This window comes from Pleurodeles waltl, chromosome 9 (genome assembly GCF_031143425.1).
Source record: "Pleurodeles waltl isolate 20211129_DDA chromosome 9, aPleWal1.hap1.20221129, whole genome shotgun sequence".
Taxonomy (NCBI): domain Eukaryota; kingdom Metazoa; phylum Chordata; class Amphibia; order Caudata; family Salamandridae; genus Pleurodeles; species Pleurodeles waltl.
In genome coordinates this window covers 293,697,615-293,720,155 of record NC_090448.1, presented here as the reverse complement: position 1 = coordinate 293,720,155, position 22,541 = coordinate 293,697,615, and the positions used below count along the sequence as shown (strand labels likewise).

Sequence of the window (22,541 nt, the reverse complement as noted above, 5' to 3'; positions counted from 1 at the left end):
TTTAATATTTACTGCATGCTCCTCATTTCAAGGTACTAGTGGGCTTCGGCAATGACCTCTGTGCTTCAATATACTACTCAATGGCTGCCACTGTTATTCTCTTGGTAATACAAGCAGACAGTTTTGTGCCATCGTGGACATTTTGTCTCTAATATAAGAAAGAAAGCAAGCTCTGCCTCTTTTAAAGCAGATCTGTTTGTTACCAATGAATTTTAAGAAGCATAGAGTGAGCTTCAACTCAACCTAGAGTGGTAGTTTCCTCTCACCTCATGCCCTGGCTGTTTTGTATATCATTCAGCCTTCTAGGAAGTGCTTCCATTGGAATGTATGAGGGACTACTTTATATTTGAAAAGTACGCTTCATCATCACACTGTCATAGATAACCATGGATCCCCTATATGCGTCATTTACAGAAAGCTTAAGGTACGTTTTAAAGTCTGATATATTCCCACATGATTGCCAAGTGTTCTGACGGCTTCAAATTCTAGGCAGATAACTTGCTTTCCTATTCCTGAAACCTCTCTTATTTTGAACATTTGACAATGCGTGGAAACCAGACATTTTCTCAAGGATCAATGTCTCTTAAAGCTTGGTAGTGTGAAACAGCGCCATTCATATATGGATATACAGTAATGCAGGTGAAGCGCTTTGACCTGAGCAGTCATCTACCCATTGTTCCATACCTCTCTTTTTCATAGAAGAAGAAAAGAGACAGGCCTGGAGCTTGGGTGCAGACTTTTCACCTATGCTTTTTATAACCTGCAGATGTTTGTGTGTGACTTTTGGCTCCAAGAGGATATGGTCGCTTAGTGCAAACAATGTAAAGTTTCTCATAGCTGGTAAGAACTCTGAGGTTCAACCTGGGGGACACTACAAGCAAGTCTGCAGTCTACATTGCCCCTACTGTAACACATCTGCGCACCCACAAGATCCTCCTTCCCACAAAACACACGTATTGCAGTCCCGTTTTACCTTTGAGTATAGACTGCTCTGCTCGGCCACCTAACAGCATGCGACAAAAGTTTAAGGACAGTAGTCTGTTGCCAGAGCCCAGCCTGTAAGACAGTGGAGCCCAGTGTCTCTGCCTGCCAGATTTGTGCCTCGGCTTTCCAACCCCTCAGCTCTAGCCGCGTATATGCTCGACTTGGCAGGGTTGGACGCCCAAGATGAGAACCAGGCACTGCCCGATGGGCTGATCTAACAGAACAGTGTGTGGGTCATTTTTTGGGGCAATTTGTGGGCCTGTATTATGGCCAAGTGGGCTTATGAATATTTTTCTGATATTAACACATGCATTGCCTGAGGCAAACACAAATTAATACAGTCCCCATACCTTGCAAAATACCCAAAGAGTGTGTCTTTACAAGGCCAAAACTGACCTGGATTGCAAATATTGGCCACTTTTTAGCTATCTGGTTCGCTAATGTGGGACCCTTTATTTTTGTACCCGGGCCTACTTTTTGCCTCAGTACGACCTTGGGCTTGGGTTATAAAGCACAATGTATTTTACATTTAAAATATAAGAACTTCAAATTGCAGTCACTTAGTGTACGATATTCAGACCCATTGACTCCTTTTGCAAATGGATTGCTAGCACTTCAGTCTTAAAATTTGGGCATTCAGTTACGCCAGGCGGATGGCTGCAAACCAAAAGGGGAGTTTGTTTCTGAAAAAATAATACGTATGGTCCTAACCCCCTAGGAGTTTTTTTTATCCCAGCACGTGGGGGTCATGTGTGATGTTTCCATGTCACTGCTGCCAGACTATTTTCTGGTGAACCATTACAGGAAAAAAGTACATCACAAGGACTGGCCTTATAGGGTTGTCTCGCTAGTGTAAAGCTACAAACGACCCTTTGGCGCAAGGGCCGTCAGTCAAATATTCCTCATGGCAGAACCAGCTGAGGCTCCACTGTTCAAGACCTGGTTCTTCTCCCAATACTAAATGATGGAGGCAAAGTGTGAGTTGGTGGTGCAGGAGCCGTGCCGACTCACAGCAGGGCTCCACACATCCGTTTTCTTGATGAGCCATAAGCCTCAAATTCTATCAGTGGCTGGGAGTACTTTGATGAGTCTCTAGCACATAGTGATCGGAGTTCATTTAATTGAAGGGAAAAGTAACCTGATGATGGGAACAACTCATGAGCTGACAGGAGGGCAAGAAGAAAGTATCTTGTTTCATATGGCTGAGGTTAAAGAGAACTGAAGTTTCTCTAAAGTACCATAATATTTAAATTTTGTTAGTTCACTTGATGTCGTTCTTGAAGAAGGCCTCTGACCTCAACTGCATCTAAAATGCTGAGGCCAGGCAGCCATCGAGCTATAAAACTGGTATTGATTTCGCTTTAGGTGTTCTAAATATGTGGTCTTGTTGAAAGTATATAATTTGACTTCTTTTGATGTGCTATTATGATATAAATCTTGACTGGAGGAAAATCACATTCACATGCTATTCCGCAGGAAACATTTCATGCCATTTCACCCCCGCGGTTTGGGAGAGCACAACCTTTGAAACAATAGACCATGGGGCGTTCTTGACATTTTAAAGTACAAATCTAAACATATGCAGTTAGAAGGGGGGCAGCTTCCTCTGATAGATTTCCATATAATATTTCTTTTTTCTCAGCTTCTTTCTCAGTTCTCAGTCTTTAGAAAACTTAACAGTGATATTTTTCGACAACATAAGTCCTAGGTTTGTGGTTCATGAAAAAGGGCTTGACAATGATGTAGTTCTTTTCAATATTAATATTCACTCTCCTTTGTTTTTGTCCCCCCTCTAGGAAAAAGATATTGAGTACTATGACTCCAAAGCGGACACAGAATATGTAAGTGGATTTATTTTGCTTTCAAGTGTACATCATTCCTATTTGGCTTTAAAATGCTATTGTAGGACTTACCAATCCAAAGATGTCTTTGCTGCTTTGCTGAGTGCTTGAAATGTTCTAGCATCCCGACAAAGGCCATCAAAACATTGTCCTGACCCACGATAAAGATGCACGGCAGGGCTCAATCAGAAGAAGAGTGTCTGAACAGGCCTATAGTCAGGGACTGCCATCTTTCTCGCACGAATGGGTGAGCACATGAAAACTTTAGGTTATGTGTACATCCAGCGCTGAGCGATTCAGATCCACAAGTCTTGCAAAGGAATCTTGGTACCAGAGAGACCAAAAGATGAGACTCAAGCATCCATAGCCTCTTCCTCCTCTTTGCTACTGCCTCCCTCAGTGACATCCACCTTATCATCCCCTTCCTTCAGTAGTCAGTATTTACAGTCTCCTCACAGTTGTCCCCCTGATTCAGTTATTCTGAAGCGTCCACATTCTCCTCCTTTTAATCACAGTTTCTCTCTCACCCTGTTCCCTTACTTTTGACCTCTCTTTTCTCTCTTTTGCCCTCCCTTTTGCTCTCCTTATTTTCTGTCATTCTTGTGTTCTCGTAAACATTATCATCACCACCTATAGTTGAGTTGAAAGCATCCTGTATCATCACCATTCAAGTTGAAAACTTCCTAATTTCTAGCGCAAATTTACCCCTTTGAATCTTTCCTTCTCTGCTTTCTGTTTATTTCATTTTCAACATGGTATTATAGCTCATCTTCCTCCAGGCCACGCTGAAACTTTCAATCATATAAATTATTCCACGCTGGCACTGGCTCACTTGGCTCATGCTGGGACAAAGTCAGCAGTATCTAGGGACATATGCCTATAAGCATGGACTATCCTGGTCAGATTATAGCAGCTATGACTTCATTTATTCTTTAATCTCAAATAAAGCTGACATTAAGCTTGTTGATTGTACCTGCACTGCAAGTGGTGAATGATTTAAATAAACATAAGAATTTTGTGGAAGACATTACATTTTGAAATGTTCTCAAAGTATGAATGTCAAAGGTGTTGTGCCTAGATTTTGATGTATTCCGATGAATGGGCCAGCAATGGGTTATAACCATATTTCCCTATTCTATGTACACAAACCATTCTTTATTCTTTTGAAGTCTGTTGTATTGTTGGTCAATAATAATTGAAAATCCAGTGGATGTGTTGCTGTTATATGGGCATGTTCCTTAGTTAAGTGGTAATCAAAAAAGTGTACCTACATTTTTGGACTGCTTCACTGGCCTTTACAGTTTTATAAGTTTTAGCCTTTACCTATTACGTTCGAAGTTAGTAAATGTTCCGACTTATATTTGTGATGTATTTTTTACAGTTTTCTTTTTTTCTGTATTAAACTTTGCCATTTGCATGGACGGAATGAACTAATGACTGCTGTAAGGTTCTGATGTATTCATTTTCAGTTTGTGTTTGATACTATCACAGACAGATATACTGTTTTCAGGACTGATTCTGCATGGAAATGCTCTTGAATGGGACAGAATAATGCATATATAACATGCTCCAATGAAAAATACGCTTACAGACACTTAACTACTGAAATAGGAACCTGAAAAATTGTTTTACGCAAGATGCCTGACAGAAGAGATGTTTGTGGAGCTGAAATTGCTCTTTGGAAAAAGCAAATCACGATTCATCATTTGTCCACCTGTACCTGGCTTACAAAAGTGGCCTAGGAACCATTTGCTGGGGTGGTCCCCATGCAGACCCAAAGGCATGGATGTTTCTTGCCTCAGCATAGAACCAAGACAAGACAACTTGATTTGCATATTTTTGCTGTTTGGCACATACTTAACTAACCTGTGTGTTTCCCCAAACCTTCTGTTTGGTCGTTTGTCCATGCAACTAACGATCCTCTAACGCAGGGATACTCAAAGTACGGCCCGCGGGCCTCATGCGGCCCCTCTGACCTTTACATGCGGCCCCTGGGGCAACAGGAGCACTGGGCAGCTGTTTGCTCAACTCCGCACTAACAAAAATATTAAATACACACACAATCATTTATTTCAAACTTATTTGGTACTAAAGAAAGGAAGTATCTAGGGACTTCTGCAATTAACTTTAGAAACGCCTTCATTTTTAAAGACATCTTGCAGCATAAGTGTAAAACTAAGACAGTCTCTTCAAAGTTAATTAAGTGTATTTAGTTAACATGCAGAACCTTTTCGCCTTAGTACAATTTATTTTATCAGTGCATTGAGATGCATTACTTTTAAAGTGATAGTTTTCAAACATAAATTTGGAAACATTAATTATTTCCCTTACCCGGAGATCACCATCAATAGTAAATTAAAGAGGCAAGTCACTTGGTATGTACACTTTATGGGCGGCCTGGGTTTCTATCATACATAAACAACATTATACTTTATTAAATCAAACATAGAAGCAGGTTTTTTGCAGCGCACACCATGAATGATGTATTTCGAGGTCATCTTAAATGTGATAATGCAGAAAAAGGAGGGAAAGTGACACTAAACAATTGCCTAGGATCACACAATTTGGAAAAGTGGGTAAGCCGGGATTAATACCAGGTTTTCTGGTTTCCCACTGTTTATTTCAGCCACTAGATGTATATCCTTTGCTTCCCCTACACCTACCTTGCCACCAATCCACCTAGTCACCCCACCCGACTGCCACCGCCCTGGCATCAATGCGGCCCCCAGGCACGCCACAGACCAAACTTTTTGGCCCCTGGGAAAATGTTTGTGAGTACCCATGCTCTAACGTAATAAAGCCTGATTCTGTTCCCCAGAATAAATATGACAATGTTTTGGGGCCTTCCTACTGCTGTTTTGTTTTTCATTTCTGGGTGGAAGGACATCACATTGAATGCAGACCAGTGGCATAATTTAATTCTAAATGGGTTACATAAAAGACTATTTAACGAACCTAAGATGGTTGAGCTTGGAGCTTCCACTTTAATGGCATTTTGATTTTTCAATCTTCAGTCTACATCCCAAGACTAATAATTATTGAGATCTCAGAATATTGTGCTACCAAGGATGGTTCCATGATATAATTCCATTCTGGATGCACAGACAAAGGGCACATCATGTTATAGTAGACTACTAGAACATTAACTGATGATATATAAATAGTCGAGGTGCATAGATGTGAGGCAGGACGTGCATGCTGCACCTTCACAAAGGCCAACAAAGTATCTTTATACTGACAGTGTATTGTATTCCAGCACCTTGGAATAATAACTCAGAAGCCTTCCTCGAAGAAATACCCTTTTGGAAAAGTCTAGTAATGAGTCTCCCTCGGATTAAAACTAGCATAGTTTTTTGTGGAGCAAAGGTTCGAACAGAATTAGATGAAATAGATTTCATTCACATCGTATCACCAACGTCCAGAAAGATGCCACAACAAACAGGTCTGAAATAGAAAGGTAACTCATCCGAGATCAACGCGTGTGTGCAGTACTTTCTTATAAAGGAAACCTAAGTGAGCTTGGCCTTTATGAATTAGAGAGCAGAGCAGGACCCCTCACGGCCTTCAGTTTCGAGGGCCCAAAACAACTGGACAACACAAATATTTGAAGGAAAGATGAGTCAGAGTGTTCGAGTGTGAATACCTCACTTGGTGATTCAATGAGTGGTTTCAACACAAGTTTGCAACTTCAATCTTGGATCTGAAGTCTGTGATCCAGGTATCATTATGCTTTCCAGGTGGAGTCTGTTCGGGTTCAATAGCAGTTCTCACTTTCATTGACATAACTCAGGAGGTGGATGAAGTATTCTGTAAAACTGACTGAAGATATGGACTTGATCCGATCATCCCAACTTCTGTTTTGTTCCAAACTCTGCTTTCTAATCTACACTGCCTGGCACAATTACTTATTTTCACATGTGTTTTTGTGCATAATGCACCCTGATCCTTATTTATTACAATGTTCTTCTTAACATATCTTCAGCTCTCCCTTCTCCCATGCTTTCTGTTATTAAGATGTGTATCTTAGTGTGATGTTCCTGCAACACTGAATGTCTGTAACCAATGCATAATTTATTTTACTCCTTGCCCTGAAGAATGTATTCCATCTGAAATTTCCATTTTCATTTTCAAGTACCAAAAGCGTAGAACAGAGACAATAAAAGCTGTGCTTTGCAGGCTACACCAACAAACGTCTCCTTCTGCTAATTGTGCAAGACTCAACACAATTTCATGTAGAATGATATAGCTACGATGCACATCAATCATGCACTTTGTGCGCTGCCACCAACTTTCTAAGGTGTACCAGTATTTCGCTGAACACACGGGGATCTTGTTAGCTCGTCTCCGAGTGGCGTTTGTCTCTCGCTTTCCGCGAGGTGCGAGCCTCCATGGAGGGGCTGCAGCCGCAGCTTTTTTTAGTGTGTGCCAGCCGACTCCCTAGAGCTCGCAGGGAGGCCGAGTCCATTAGGCTGCTTGCAGGAAATGTTCTTTCTTTTCACACAAACCATAATCCATAATGAAGGTCTGCTGCCATCATTTTATCAGTGCCTGCCAAGAGACAAATGGGAAAATGTGTACGCATTTACAGGCAATGTTGTTACAGCACAATGATTCTGCGTGTCTGTGGTTTACTTGCCGATGGTAAAGCGGTGCATTGTAAGGCCAATCCTGCCTGCACCTTAACTATTTTATTTTAGCCTTTTATTTAAGTATGTATGAGTTTTAGCGCTAATTTCCACTTTGTGGACCCCTCAGGGGGCCTTGCGGTGTGATATATTTTCATTTGCCAAACCCTAGAGGTGCCAGAACCAGTCTGTTGCCCAGAAATGATATTGGTTTCTTGGGATATCCTTATACGGGAATGAAGGCAATGATGGAGAACATTGAAGAAGAAAAAGGGTCTTGAGAAGGTCAAGTGGCAATGATGTGGCCGGTCTTGGGGTTTTGATGAGACAGGACATTGAGATACAACGAGGGTGCTTTAAAGGGGGTACTGTCTGGACTTCCAAATGAAAAGGTGAAGATGCCACTACAAGGATGGCCAACTGATGTGAATTTAAAATGAGTGCTTCAATAAGAAGTTTGTAAGGGCGGAAGTATAGAGAATGACAAAGGATAGAGTCTTAAAGGAGCTTTGATCTATGGCAGGATGATATAGGGCAAGGTATGCAGTTCACACCCCATCAGCAGCCATGATGTTCACTGCTAGGTCTCCAAGACAGCTCTTCTAGCTCAAAAAGAGGCTAAACAACATGTTATCTCACTTCGCTGTACTTTCATGTCACCGATGCTTGTCTCTCAGCCACCCCGTTACACATAAAGGAACGTCTAACACAGGATACGGTGCTATACCAAAGCATACCCTCTGTTATAACACAGCGCTAACATGTGAGAATAAGGCTAGACCAGTGTTTCACAACCTTTCAACTTCTGTGGTTCCCCACTTTATAAGTATTGGAATCAGGAGACCCCCATTGAATCATTATTGGAATCAGGGGACCTTCTCAACATTACTGAAAGCTGGGGACCTAATCTGTTAATATATACATTTTTCTAAGCGGTCATGGAACCCTGGAGGTGGCTTTGCAGACCCCAGGGGTCCCCGAACCACAGGGTGGGAACCACTGGGCTAGGCCACTAAGACAGAGCTTGAATTAACAAGTACAGAGAAGGGAGATTTCCCTGTGCCCAATGCACCAAGATTCTAACAATTTTCCCAACCTCTGTGCTTCTCTAGTGATAACTAAGCCTTATACATGTGGCTGATAAACCTGTAGTTGATTCTGATAACTGTGGCATGATAGGCAGAAAATGAGAACCAAAAACACACATTTCTAGGCACAGAGGCTATTCAGAGTTCCCAAGCGGTTTTAATGTGCTTTCCTGATTAAATAAGGTGTAATTGAGGTGAATCCATCGAAAGCCACTGGTCTGGTGCACAGTTGGATGATGCTGTAATATGTGATCATTGTTAAGTTAGATCATCTACAGAAACAGTGAATATGATAGTAGATAACGGGCCAGAGTACACCAATGTTGAAACCCCAAATGTCACTGGTAGAGGAAGTGACATCACACAGTGGCATCACTGGGTTGCCCCCTTGCCCAACCTTTAGCCCCTGAACAGTCTCCTGTCTACTGCTGAGATTGGTAGAAATGGGGAGAAGCAGAAATCACCCGAAAAAAAAATAGGTTTCTAGAAACCTTGTTTACTTTGTGCTCCTGCCACTGCCTTCTTTACTCTTGTAGCCAGGGATAGCAAGGTCAATAGCAGGGTAATCTAAGGGTACATCAAGGGCAGTAGCATATTATTTGAGATTTGTTGACTAGTCTTATTGGTGCATTTGACATGATGATTTACTGCCTTCTCTGATGTATTTTGTATTGTCCTACCCTTCCATTGAGGTGACGGTGCAGTATAAGATATTGTTTGACCTAATCCTACATGGTGATGAGCTCTTAGAACTCCCCTCCTTACTACAATCTTGAGCTGCTGTGTAAGTGTTGTCTGCGGGTCTCCTGTGTGAATCACTTTGATTGCTGATTACAGCTTCATGCATGACCACAGGTAGTCTTGTTATGGTTTGGCACTGATTGCACGTGTTACGATGATATAATTGTTGTCATGGTTGTGCTGTCCTGTCCTCTGTTGTAGCACTGGATGAGAAGCTCTATTTGCGCATGCAACGTATATGATTCGGCACATGTGCATCTAGGAAAAGGTGGAGATGGTACTCTGTCCAGTGGTGATATTTATTGGTTGTTGCTTAGGGTCATGGACATTGATCATTCAGGAATTTAAAAGATGGAGGGGTGCTTTATGTGACTCCTTGCCAGCAATCGTGCTTCAGAATCTGATCCCCATTGCTTTTTTAAATTTAGCCGTAGTTTTAAAATAAGTTTATTAGGACAATTGTCCATGAAAACATTTTGAAATGTAGGTTTGACATTTTAGATGTGGTTAATCGGTGTTTGATACGTTGGCTTGAAACACTTCTTGGGGGTACCTTCATCTTTCTTTAGTAGGACTTTGCTTTACATAGAGGTGGTTTATTTCAGGGAAGTTGAGCCCAGACTGTATGGGTCTTTCTGTGGTTGTATCACCCAGATAATGTTGCAGCCTACGTGGATGTGCAGCCATATTTTTATAATGCTTTACTGGTGTAAGATGGAACAGCTACAATAACTGTGTTTTTTCCAGTAGCCCTGGGGCATATTTCTATGGGGACAGCTTTTTAGTGTTTTTAACTTACTTTCTGTTTCTGTTCTTTTATCTGCTGCATGCATGACCGGTGTGGTCTTGTGCTTGTAGAGATATCACCTGTGCAAAAAAGTCCTATTTTTGAAATCCTTTGCTGTATGGAATTAGCAAATGCTACCACTGATAGACTTTTAGATGAGATTGTGATGGTGCATAGTGTGACTACGTTTTCTTCTTCATGTATTGTATGTGAAAATGCATTGCTTCAGTGTACATGTATCTTGCACATCACACGGATGCCCTTACACTGAGCTTCGTGCTGTACTGGTTAACTGCTTCTATGGTGAGTTCACCTTACATAACACTTACCCTACTGCCCAGTATGTGAACAGTGTTGTGTATTCCTATATGTGCCTGCTCACACTCTATATCTATGAGTAAGAGCTGGAGGTACAACTGTAGTAAACAGACTGTTGCAATTTTGTGCCAGCACTTATGTAAGACCATATCTGTGGCTGTAGCTGGTATTAAAAGCTACCTTTGTTCTTCTTCCAAATGTTTCCCATGAATACCATGCAGCCAGAAGCCTGTGTTCTCACTGCAAAGATCCTCCTTTTCACTTCATGGTACATTTGTGTACCTAACATTGTGATATGCATATGTGACTTACTGGCAATTGAGTTAATTCTTTATTTGGCCCTTAATATCATTCCCACAACTAAAACTTGTCACTTGAAATTATTATAGAGAAATTACGGCTTTGGCATTCCTAGAATTTGTTGTCAGTAATTGTTCACTCATAAACAGGACTTGTTTGTGTTGGTTTCCGATGCTGTGCCTGCCAATTTCTCTGTTTTGTGCCCGATTGGTTTGTGAGAGTGATTGGTTCTGCAATGTCTCTCAGTAACTTAACCATATCCTGTGTCAAGTGTCTTTTTGGCTTTTTTTTAATATGTCACCATATTGCATATTGTACTAGTTGGTGCTTGTAAGCAATGGGGTCTTTGGTTGGCAGTCACGTTACCCCCTGTCCAAGCAAGGACCCTCACTCTAGTCAGGGTAAAAGAGAATCACCCTCAGCTAACCCCGCTCACCCTCTTGGTAGCTTGGCACGAGCAGGCAGGCTTAACTTCAGAGTGCTAGGTGTAAAGTATTTGTACTAAAACACAGAGTAACGTAATGAAAACACTACAAAATGACACAGCACAGGTTTAGACAAATAGAGAATATTTATTTAAACAAAACAAGACCAAAACGACAAAAATCCAACATACACAAGTCAAGTTATTAATTAAAAAGCAAAAAGAGTCTTCATGTTCTTTTAAACACAATGCTAACGCTATTAGCATGAAAATGTACCTGGGTCGCGTCAAAAATAACCCTGCACGGGCGAGTGTGCATCAAAAGAAGCTTGCGATGCATCAACATCACTCATGAGCGAGACCGTGCATCATTTCTCCTTCGGTCAGGTCAGCGTGCGTTGTTTCTTCTCTCCCCAGGAGAGCGACGCATAGAACTGGACAAGCACTTTCGGGTCCAGGCAGGCTTTGCATCGTTCTTACATGTTCAGCGATGTTTGCGTCAGAATTCCTTGCGCACACTGATCCAAAAACCGCGCAGTGTGGGTTGCGATCTCACCAGCCTCCGTCAGCGATGCTGCGCGCCGTTTCTCCAGCCGGGTTCATCGATCTCCCAGCTCCGCTGCAGGTGGATCGGCGATTTCAGCTGCGAAGCCGGTGGAGCATTGTTTTTCCGGAGGCTGCATCAACATTTTCCCAGAACAGCGGGCTGTGTGTGGATTTCTTAAACTTGGCCTGCCAGCTTCTTCTTTCAAGGCCCCAGGAACTGGATAGGGCACCACTTGGCATGGCATGAGTCTTAGCAGAGGCTCCAGGTGCTGGCAGAGAGAAGTCTTTGCTGTCCCTGAGACTTCAACAACAGGAGGCAAGTTCAGTTTCAAGCCCTTGGAGAGTTCTTCACAAGCAAGAAGGCACACAAAGTCCAGTCTTTGTCCTCTTGCACAGGCAGAAGCAGCAACTGTAGGATAGCTCCAGAAAGCACAGTCACAGGCAGGGCAGCGCTTCTTCCTCAGCTCTTCAGCTCTTCTCTAGGCAGAGGTTCCTCTTGGTTTCCAGAAGTGCTCTAAAGACTGTGGTTTTGGGTGCCCTTCTTATACCCATTTTGCCCTTTGAAGTAGGCTTACTTCAAAGAAAAGTCTCTCTTGTTTGTGAAATCCTGCCTTGCCCAGGCTAGGCCCCAGACACTCACCAGGGGGTTGGGTACTGCATTGTGTGAGGGCAGGCATAGCCCATTCAGGTGTGAGTGACCACTTCTCCCCTCCCTCCTAGCACAGATGGCTCATCAGGATATGCAGGCTACACCCCAGCTCCCTTTGTGTCACTGTCTAGAGAGAGGTGCAAACAGCCCAACTGTCAAACTGACCCAGACAGGGAAAAGTGGCATTTTCAAACACATAGGGGGTCATTACGACCCTGGCGGATTTCCTCCGCCAGGGCCGCGGGACGCGGTGGCACCGACGACAGGCCGGCGGTGCCCCGCGGGGCATTCTGACCGCGGCGGCTTAGCCGCGGTCAGTAAAGGGAAACCGGCGGTCTCCCGCCAGTTTCCCGCTGCCCCAGGAATCCTCCAAGCCGGCGCAGCTTGCTGCGCCGGCTTGGGGATTCCGACTCCCCCTCCCGCCATCCAGTTCCTGGCGGTTCTCCCGCCGGGAACCGGATGGTGGGAGGGGGAGTCGCGGGGCCCCTGGGGGCCCCTGCAGTGCCCATGCCAATGGCATGGGCACTGCAGGGGCCCCCGTAAGAGGGCCCCTACAAGTATTTCACTGTCTGCTTGGCAGACAGTGAAATACGCGACGGGTGCAAATGCACCCGTCGCACCTTCCCACTCCGCCGGCTCGATTACGAGCCGGCATCCTCGTGGGAAGGTCGTTTTCCCCTGGGCTGGCGGGCGGCCTTTTGGCGGCCGCCCGCCAGCCCAGGGGAAAACTTGAAATACCCGCTGCGGTCTTTTGACCGCGGCGCGGTATTTTGGAGGGCGGAATTCTGGCGGGCGGCCTCCGCCGCCCGCCAGAATCAGAATCAGGCCCATAATCTTAAAATCAACTTTACTAAAAGATGTATTTTTAAATTGTGAGCTCAGAGACCCCAAACTCTACATGTCTATCCGCTCCCAAAGGGAATCTACACTTTAATCATATTTAAAGGCAGCCCCTATGTTAACCTATGAGAGGGATAGGCCTTGCAACAGTAGAAAACGAATTTAGCAGTATTTCACTGTTAGGACATATAAAACACATTAGTATATGTCCTACCTTAAACATACACTGCACCCTGCCCATGGGAATACCTAGGGCCTACCTTAGGGGTGTCTTACATGTGAGAAAAGGCAAGGTTTAGGCCTGGCAAGTGGGTAAACTTGCCAAGTCGAATTGGCAGTTAAAAACTGGACACACAGACACTGCAGTGGCAGGTCTGAGCACTGTTTCAGAGCTGCTATTGTGGGTGGCACAACATGTGCTGCAGGCCCACTAGTAGCATTTCATTTACAGGCCCTGGGCACCTCTAATGCACTGTACTAGGGACTTACCAGTAAATCAAATGTGCCACTCATGGATGAACCAATTACATACACATTTTGTATAGGAGCACTTGCACTTTAGCACTGGTGAGCAGTGGTAAAGTGCCCAGAGTAACAAAAACAGCAAAAACAGAGTCCAGCACACATCAACAACCTGGGAAGCAGAAACAAAAAGTTAAGGGAGACCACGTCAAGGATGAAATGCCTAACAGTGCTTATCAGATATCCATCCCTACCTGCCACACCAGCCAAGGTACATTACAATCTATGCACATTGCAAGTGGAACCTTGGGGAAGAGCAGTAGCTCTCCCCTCCCGCTTAATCATCCATATGTTATTTGTTTGGGGTTTTAATCAATATTTCTTGTCTAGTCATCAAGTTGACAAAATATGTTATTGACCATACCTGGATCAACTGTGTTGCCATTCTGTTCACCTATGTTACCTATTACAAATGACAACAAGCCATTCAGTTGAAATAATATCTCATGGAAGATACTGTGAACAACTGTATTACCATTCACCTATGTTACAAAGGCCACCAAATGAGGGAAAATAATGTTAGCTTTATTCACAGAACTACATATGATATCAAGTATTTAGCATTTAAATGGTAGGTTCCACATGGACCAGGCATCAAACGATACAAGGGTACCCAGAAGATATCAAATGATTATTTATTGGACAGTTATATCCAGGGTAAATTCCCTGGATATCCCTGGAACCCCATCATAAATAATTTAACAGAACCTAATGATACAGACCCTGAAGGACAGTCCAGCAATCGCCTAAAGGTATCTTCACCCACATGAGTTTAGGGATTAGCTACCTAATTTAAAAATGTACTGAAAATTACAAAAATGCCTCATCAATGGAAAGGGTCAAGAGTTGTGGCTATTTTTGAAAGTGGGCTAAGGCAAGATCTTAACAAATAGTAATTGCTATCAGTGATGTCCTATGGTAATTGTCAAATGATAACAGTACCATGTCGCCTTATCAAACAGACTTTAAAGACACTCTCTCCACAATGCTGAACATAATAGCTAAACACAGGTCATTTTATTTTTCATGGGGTAAGCCCTTTAAATTGTGCCTTAACAGACTTCGTATTTGATCTTGTATCCAGATTATGGTTGACATTACTTAATAAGAGTGCCCAAAAACTGTTAGATATATTTTAGTTTAATCACATAACAATTGCTGGCACTCATTACACAGTTAGCAACCAATGAAAAAGTGGACATGACATATTGCTTTTCTGGAATAAGGTAAGGGTGCATACTAGCACCATATTTATTCAATATTTTTGTAAGTGATGCTTTTTCATTACTGAACATTATTTAATCATGTGTACCATACCTTCGAAATGTCAGTCACTCTGTCAGTCACAAACTTTATTCAGCCAATCATGGCCACAAAAGTGCAGACAGTAGAAACATTTCATAAATATAGCACTATTGCTATATGTTCAAAACACATCAAGGCGCAGGGGATAAAATGCAGTTACTTTCATTGAACACATTACATAAAAGACATGAAATAATAAGGTACATAGGACAAATATAGAAGCAGACAAAGTCTGGTGGGTCTCAGACTAGCAATTAAGAAATGTAAAAACTGAAAATCGGTTCAAATCCTAAAATTCTGATATGAAAGGATAGAAATATTATGCTGAGCCATATTTGCTTCTAATCCCCAGTTAGAGGCGGCCACAATTTCCCACTGCCACACAAATGTTTTCATCCTCCAGCCTTTGCAATCTTTCAAAAGCCTCCTTATATGAGTTTGTATTGAAGGAGTGAAAAATAGGACACAAAAATCTCTTCCTAGCATGGACATATAGAGCACAAAATACAATAAATAGCAATGTGCTTTGAGTTACAGTGTTATTGCACAGGCATCTAGGCAGTAGTTCTCCCCAAACTATGTTCTGAGGAAAAGTGGCTATAAGGTGCCATAGACCTAGTCGAAATCTTGTTATATAGAACCTAAGGTTCCTATGTGGAATCCAGGAAAGGTAAGGCTCACACCCATTTGTCAAGTTGATTGGATTGTATGAAAAGCTTACAAGCAGATTATCAAAGCCCACCGGATGGCCTCTGCCTTGCCTATACCGATAAGCCTTCTTTACCCAGGAGATAGCCCTGGAGTCAATACTTGCAAGATTTTCAGCTTAATCCTGCAGGCCCAGCTTTAAGAATTGTTTCTTGTATATATTTAAACCAAGTTATGGTGAGAGCATTTTACAGAGAAAGTCAATCCTCCAGTACGTCCTTTGAGAGTTGGGTGCCAGCTTTATCTTGTCCCCTACATGTGTTAGGCCCAGGTCTGAAAGGCAAATCAAAGCAGGGCATGTTTGAGGAACGGCCAACAGCCTACTAGCAAACTTATTTTCTATCTGCTGAATTGGCCTGGGACCTCTATAGCCCCAGACCCCTGCACCATATGTCGCCACAGAGACACATTTGCTTTGACAAATCTCTGGCAGTTCTTTGACCGGTTTGTGACCCAGCTTTCTCGCAAAAGAGAATACTGCCTCCACAGCTCTTTGAGCAAGAGCAGTCCTAGATTGACATAGACTCTGCCAGGTTAGGCTTTGATCAAAAGAGAGACCCAGATAATTAAAACACTTCAGTCTATGGATTTCTGCCCCACCCCCCAAAAAAAATAAAGACCTAGATGAGGAACAGGAGAAGGGCGAGGACACACCCTTGTCTAACCCCTGGGTGAGACCTTATTTTTTCTGTAAGTTCGCCATCTTTACTAACTCTAACTCTGATATTAATGTCCCAATGCATTATTTGTAGGAGACCGTTTAAACCTGATACAATCCCCATCCTGGTCATACAGTCCCACAACTTTCTCCTATTAACCAATTTGAAGGCAGAGGAGAGGTCCATAAACACAAGGTGAATGGAGCCGCTCCTTGCCTTGACACATATTCCTATTATCAATTGCAGGTTAAGGCACTGCTCCACAGTGCCGACCCCTGGACAGAAGCAATACTGGGCATATGATAGAGACTGATTCTCTACAAGCCTAACAGCAAGAACCCTTCCCAAAATGTTTAGGGAGCTATTCAGGAGGGATATGGGGCGATAACAAGATGGGGAGTTCCGATGCACCTTCTAAAATATAGGGACAACTATGGATTCAGACCATGATGAGATTAGGTCTCCTTTAATTGAAGCTCTAAAACATCAGTTAAAATGGGAGCCTAGAGCATTTCATTTTCTTTAGAGAGATCTAAGGGGACCCCATCAGACCCAGAGGGCTTCCCTGTTGTGCTTCGCCTAATGGCAGCAATTACATCAGTAGTGTCTATCATATCCCTTAAGGCCTCATATGTTCCTATACTGAGACAATGATCTCAGCTTGGGGGGGGGCTAATGACCTTTTCATTTCTAGGGTTAAATATATTACCGATGTGTTCAACCCATGCTTGATTCGGTATTACCGAACGTAGAGTCTGCTTATCATATCCAGTAAAGAATGGTGGGTTTACCACCTTACAAAAGGAAGCCCTCTCCCTCAGCCTAGATGCCTTTGTCAGCTTTTCCCAGGCAGCCCCCAGTCAAAATCCAAGCATTGTTTAATGCAAACAATATCTAAATCAAGGATCACTGTGATGTGGAACTACAAAGATCAGGACCACTTTAGCAGAATATGATTGAATCCACTATTTATCATAATTTATGTATCGTCATCAATAACAAAAAGTAATTAATGATGAAAAAGTAAAAATCATAATATGTGTGAAGACTAAAGTATTGTGGTATATTGATAAACAAAGGCTGAACAGGTCCATGAATATAAATATCCGAGACTAATTTGCAAGATTTTAATATGGAGGACACAATCAAGTCCATCAATAGTTTGGCTAATGTTCTAAAAAGTTGTGCTTGAAAATATAGAAGAGGAGCTCTGGCATCACTGTTTAGACCCTATGTGGCAAAAGGGAATCATCAATATTATATAGCCTCAACATTTGGCACTCCTCTTCAAAAATAATGATTTGTAAATGTTAAGCCACAACATAGTGTAAATTCTTGAGTGCCAATAAAAGTTTTCCAATTGAGGCAAAATTCCTAGGGGATAAAAAGCAACAACAGATAGGGCCTGATTCTAACTTTGGAGGACGGTGTTAAACCGTCCCAAAAGTGGCGGATATACCACCTACCGTATTACGAGTTCCATAGGATATAATGGACTCGTAATACGGTAGGTGGTATATCCGCCACTTTTGGGACGGTTTAACACCGTCCTCCAAAGTTAGAATCAGGCCCATAATCCCCTTTTTTGTTGCTATGAGGCCTATCACTCCCTGGGTTTGATTAAATATCTGAGGGGAGCCTTGAAAAATTCGAGATAATTGAAATATAACCACCACAGAATGGAATGTGTGTAATAAATTGATACATTAGGTCTGTAAAGCAGTTCGTGAATCTCTGAAAATTGGTCAATACTATGAAGGCATGCCATAAAAACTGATAAAAAATACCAGTTATGGCAAATAACTGCGTACTACATGGGCATCAAACCGTCATGTACATAATCTTTTAAATCACTTCTCAGCGCTCGAGGTGAATGAAGGATATTTTAAAAAGACAATGGAAGATGTTGGATGTGCAAAGCAAATTTTGAAATGCCACCTCATGTTAAGTATCAATGTAAAGAAAGGTAACACAAAGAAAGGCAACATTGTTGTGGTTAACGCTCCAAACTGATGTGCTAAGCATGATAAATTACATAAAAAGGAGATGCATTAATTGTTTATGGTTGGAATAAATCAATGTACATGTATAGCATTTGTAACAACTTTTAACTGATTTTAATATTTTATGATAGATCATATTTTTATTATTAGCTTGATGACGTTTATATTTAAACTGAAATATTAATAAACAAACAAGCTAGAAGACATACAAATTTCAATGACATTTGTCTCTGGTGAGGTGACAACTTGCTTGTTCTGTATAGGCAAATGCGTATGGTATAATGTTTTGCAAATGGTAGAAGGTATTTGTATAATGTTTACTAGCGTATAATACCAGGCAGCATGATATGGTGATATTGGCTCCCTCAAACAACTTGCATAGATAGGGTCATCATAACGGGCAGTATTATAACTCGACAAGGAGCTCTCTAAACAGCATTTCGAGGAACAAATCCGAAGGCCAAGTTCCTCTGTAAGTTCAGGGAACCATTAGGAGACTTGCAGTATCCTTAGAGTGTATGGCGGGGGTGATTTAATAATTCAAATGATCACACCATAACCCTTCCAACAAACCACTTAAATCCTTGTGGTGCTCTTTAATATGAAAGTGGTAGGATGTTTGCAAACATGAAGAATACAATGAGAATCTGTAGCTGAAAATTAAACACACCAAAAAGCAGTAAAGCAGTTAGATAACTGTTGCAAAAAGATGAGATTTTTAAAAATGCTGTAGCTCAGAGTGTATACAAACATACAGAGAGAATTTATCTTTCCTATCATTGCCTAAAGTATTGAACAAAATAAACATGTTGCCTTAATTATGGCTTTTTTGCTTATCACTGTTTATCTAGAAAAACAGAGCAAACAAAGGAAAAAGTTGTGTTTTGTTTGTGTGGTTTAAAGTTCTGTACCTAATTATACTCCGTGACCTGCCTTTCCCCTCAGCAAGTTTTGTGACATCAGAACTCAACTGTAATAAGATATTACACTTGAAAGGTTATGTCATTGCTTTGTTAGAGGAACTAGGGACCTCATAAATTGCCTGTAGTAAGGAAATTAGAGCTAGATTTCTATACAGTGATGTCAGTTTAGAGAGATTTCCTCCATCCCTTAGACACAACCTCCATAGTTAGGGTCAGCATTCTTTAAACCTAAAGTGATTGATCTGATGTGCAAGATCTCGTTCTCCCCAGTATTCCAGTTTACTCATCCAATGCCCTCTGCTTTTCTGAAGCACTGGCATATTCTCATCTTGCCTAATGTGTTCCTGGCCCAAACCAGGCCCCATTTTACAATCCAGTGCAAATATGTAGGATCCCCCACTTAGGTGATTATTTCCTTTCCCCCTGATTGTTGAAAATGTGAGTTATGAATGCTTCAAACAAAACTGTAGCCTTTGTTCCCTGGAAAAGTGATCTCACCAAGGCCAGGTTACAATGAACAGAGGTACCCATTTGTAATGTCTGCCACAACCTTCTTTGTGTCCTTATTTTTCAATGTATACCTTTTACAAAAACAATCAAACATGTACCTCTTGGACAGGGCTGTCTTCCCAAGGCAAAAGGGCCCTCTTCCATCAGATCCAGGAAAAAAGTTACTATCCTTAAAGAAAAATACATGGCCACTCAGTTCCACTCAACAAACTAGCTGCATCATGTTGTCAAGGGAGTAACCACAAGGCATTTTGGTTTTATTTCTGATAGCCATTTTAGAACACATAATTTTTACATGACAATACAGCGACTGGAAGCGAAAGGGAAGTAAGTGGGTTATTACACTTGTACTGCGCCCCTTAGGGGGATCCCAAGGCGCCCGTCTTAATCTTTTTGCATAACACTCATAAAGCCACGTTTTATGCTGTTCTCGGAAGGCTTTTAGTAAATGTACTTTACGGATTTCCAGTGGGAGGACGTACATGGTTTTGCAGCTTGGAATGCCAAACCCCTCCACCACCCATCTCCTTTTGTTTGCTGTCAGCTTGATTCTCAGGACTCTTAAGTTGCTGTTGAACACTCCTCAGGTCTCTGGAAGGCCTGTAGACCTTGGATTTATCATTTGTATACATGTTGTCTGTGCAATATTTAATCTTTTATTTTTTAAATTTGCAGCCAGGCAAAAATATGCCACTGAGGCCGTCCATGCTATGTGTCAGTTTCGATGTAATTGCTGTACTTTGCAGTCTCTGTTAATTTCTTTCTACCTAACTCCACATATATGTACCTATGAGGTACCTATATCTTCAAGGTACCCCGAGATGGAGTTTGGAACATACATATATAGACGTGCCCTAAGGTAACTATAACTCGATCCTTCACCATGCACTGCTAATTACCCCACAAATTACAGCACTCATGACATCTTTGATCACATCATTGATATTATCAATGTAATATTTGCAGTAACATCTTTGATGAAAAAACTGTGCATGGCTGGGGCGCTAGTTATAGTTACCAAAGGGCACAAGTTATAGTTACTTTGGATAACTAACTGTAACAGATGAATTTCTATGGTTTTATACGTTTAAAATATGAGCCTAACTAAAAGGTACTTGCAACCTTTGTTTTTTTCAGTGAAAAAATAAATAATATTTGTGAACAAAGACGAGCTTGTGCACTGAAATGCGCATCTATTATTGGCTGCCAGCACTTCAAACCAGGAAGTGTTGGCAGCCATCTTGGGACTTGGCTTTAGACAAGTCCCAGAAAAAAAGTTTAAAAAAATGCGCCCAGTGTAGGGACACCCTGACCCCTTAGGACTAGTGGTGAGGAGTGGGGGTCCTCAGAGCAAAAAAGCATTTTAAAAATTATTTTTTGCTGCAAATTCTAAATATGCCCACATTTTTGGCAATTTTTTTTTTTTAAAACAAGTACAGGCTCCTGCGCTTTTTTTTTTTATAAGGCCCCCAGGTGGGCCAGGTCCTGGGGCATTACAAATTTTGTGTCAGGGGACCTCCCGGCCCCTCACAGCTCCTGGGACCGCCACCTCCCCAGGGCTTTCATGTTTTTATATATGGGGGGCCTGTGGTCCCCCTGCTGCCCTGGGAGGCCGACAACTCCCCAGGGCTGTGTTAATTATAATCTGTTGGGGGGCTGCCTGGCCCCCTCCCGTTGCCCTTGGGACCAACATCCCCCAGGTCAATAAATGTGACTTATCAGTGGGGCCTATGGCCCCCCAGCATCCCAGAGACCAACACCACCTGGGGCAAAAAGTAATTTATGTGCAGGAGGCTGCATGCCCTCCCCCTGCCTAGGGGACCACCACCCCCTGGGAAAATATTTTAAAAAAGAAAGTGGGTCCCTTTGGGACCCCAGTGCCCCGGGGACCACAACCCCCAGGGTTAGTGTCATTGGAGGGGACCCCCTCATGGAGCCGCTGATGGCACTGGGGACTGCCACCCCCCAGGGCCGGCTCCTTCCATGTCCCAGGGTGCCCACCCCTGGGACATAGCTGGTTGCTGTGACTTGGCTGCAGCGCTGCAGCTGCAGCCAAGCCACAGCAAACACTTTGGGTGTAAGACAGGTCATGCAGTCACAATCCAAAGCTTTCATCTCTGTCCGCAGCATGTGTGCATGGGGATAGAGATGAAATGCTTCAGCAAGCAAGTAGCTGCTGTCAAAACAGCTCCGTGCTTGCTGAAGCAATGGCACGCTTGCCCCGCAGTGCCAGGTAGCCCATAAAGAGCTTTTTATTTAGAAAACCAATTTAAAAAACGAAGAAAAAAATAAGTAAGGCGGGACCACAGGGGAGCGCTTTAGGGCTCTCTTGCGGTCCCAGATAGTCCATACAGGGATGGAAAAAATCATTTTTTTAAAAACCATAGTTCAGTGTGAAGGTCAAGGCCTTCACACTGAGCTGTGGGGGTTCAAGTCCAGCTGGACTCATTTCTTTTTTAAAAAATAATTATTATATTTAAATATATATATATTTCAAGTTAAATACAACTAACTCATTCTAAGTATATTTGACATCAAAGCCTAAAAAACGATCTCTCTCTCTCTCACTTTCTTTCACTTTCTGTCTCTTTCAATCAATTCCCCCACTCAGACACTTACACGCCCACTGACAGAGCCACTCAGACCCTCATGCACTCACTCACAGCACCTGTCAGACTCTCACGTCCACACTCAGACAGTTATGCACCCACTCACACACCCACACAGACCATCACACACCCAATCACAGACCCACTGACACCCTGATG

General features: G+C 42.4%; 1 protein-coding gene across 2 annotated transcripts in view; it reads left to right on the top strand.

The window, feature by feature from the left end:
• The window catches only part of CACNA2D2 (calcium voltage-gated channel auxiliary subunit alpha2delta 2), a 1,401,889-nt gene that overhangs the window by 760,573 nt on the left and 618,775 nt on the right, over positions 1–22,541 (top strand). For both annotated transcript variants that reach the window (XM_069206762.1, XM_069206763.1), the window contains exon 5: positions 2,781–2,825. In XM_069206762.1, coding sequence (XP_069062863.1) covers positions 2,781–2,825 — 45 coding nt within the window. The remainder of the gene's footprint in view (positions 1–2,780; positions 2,826–22,541) is intronic.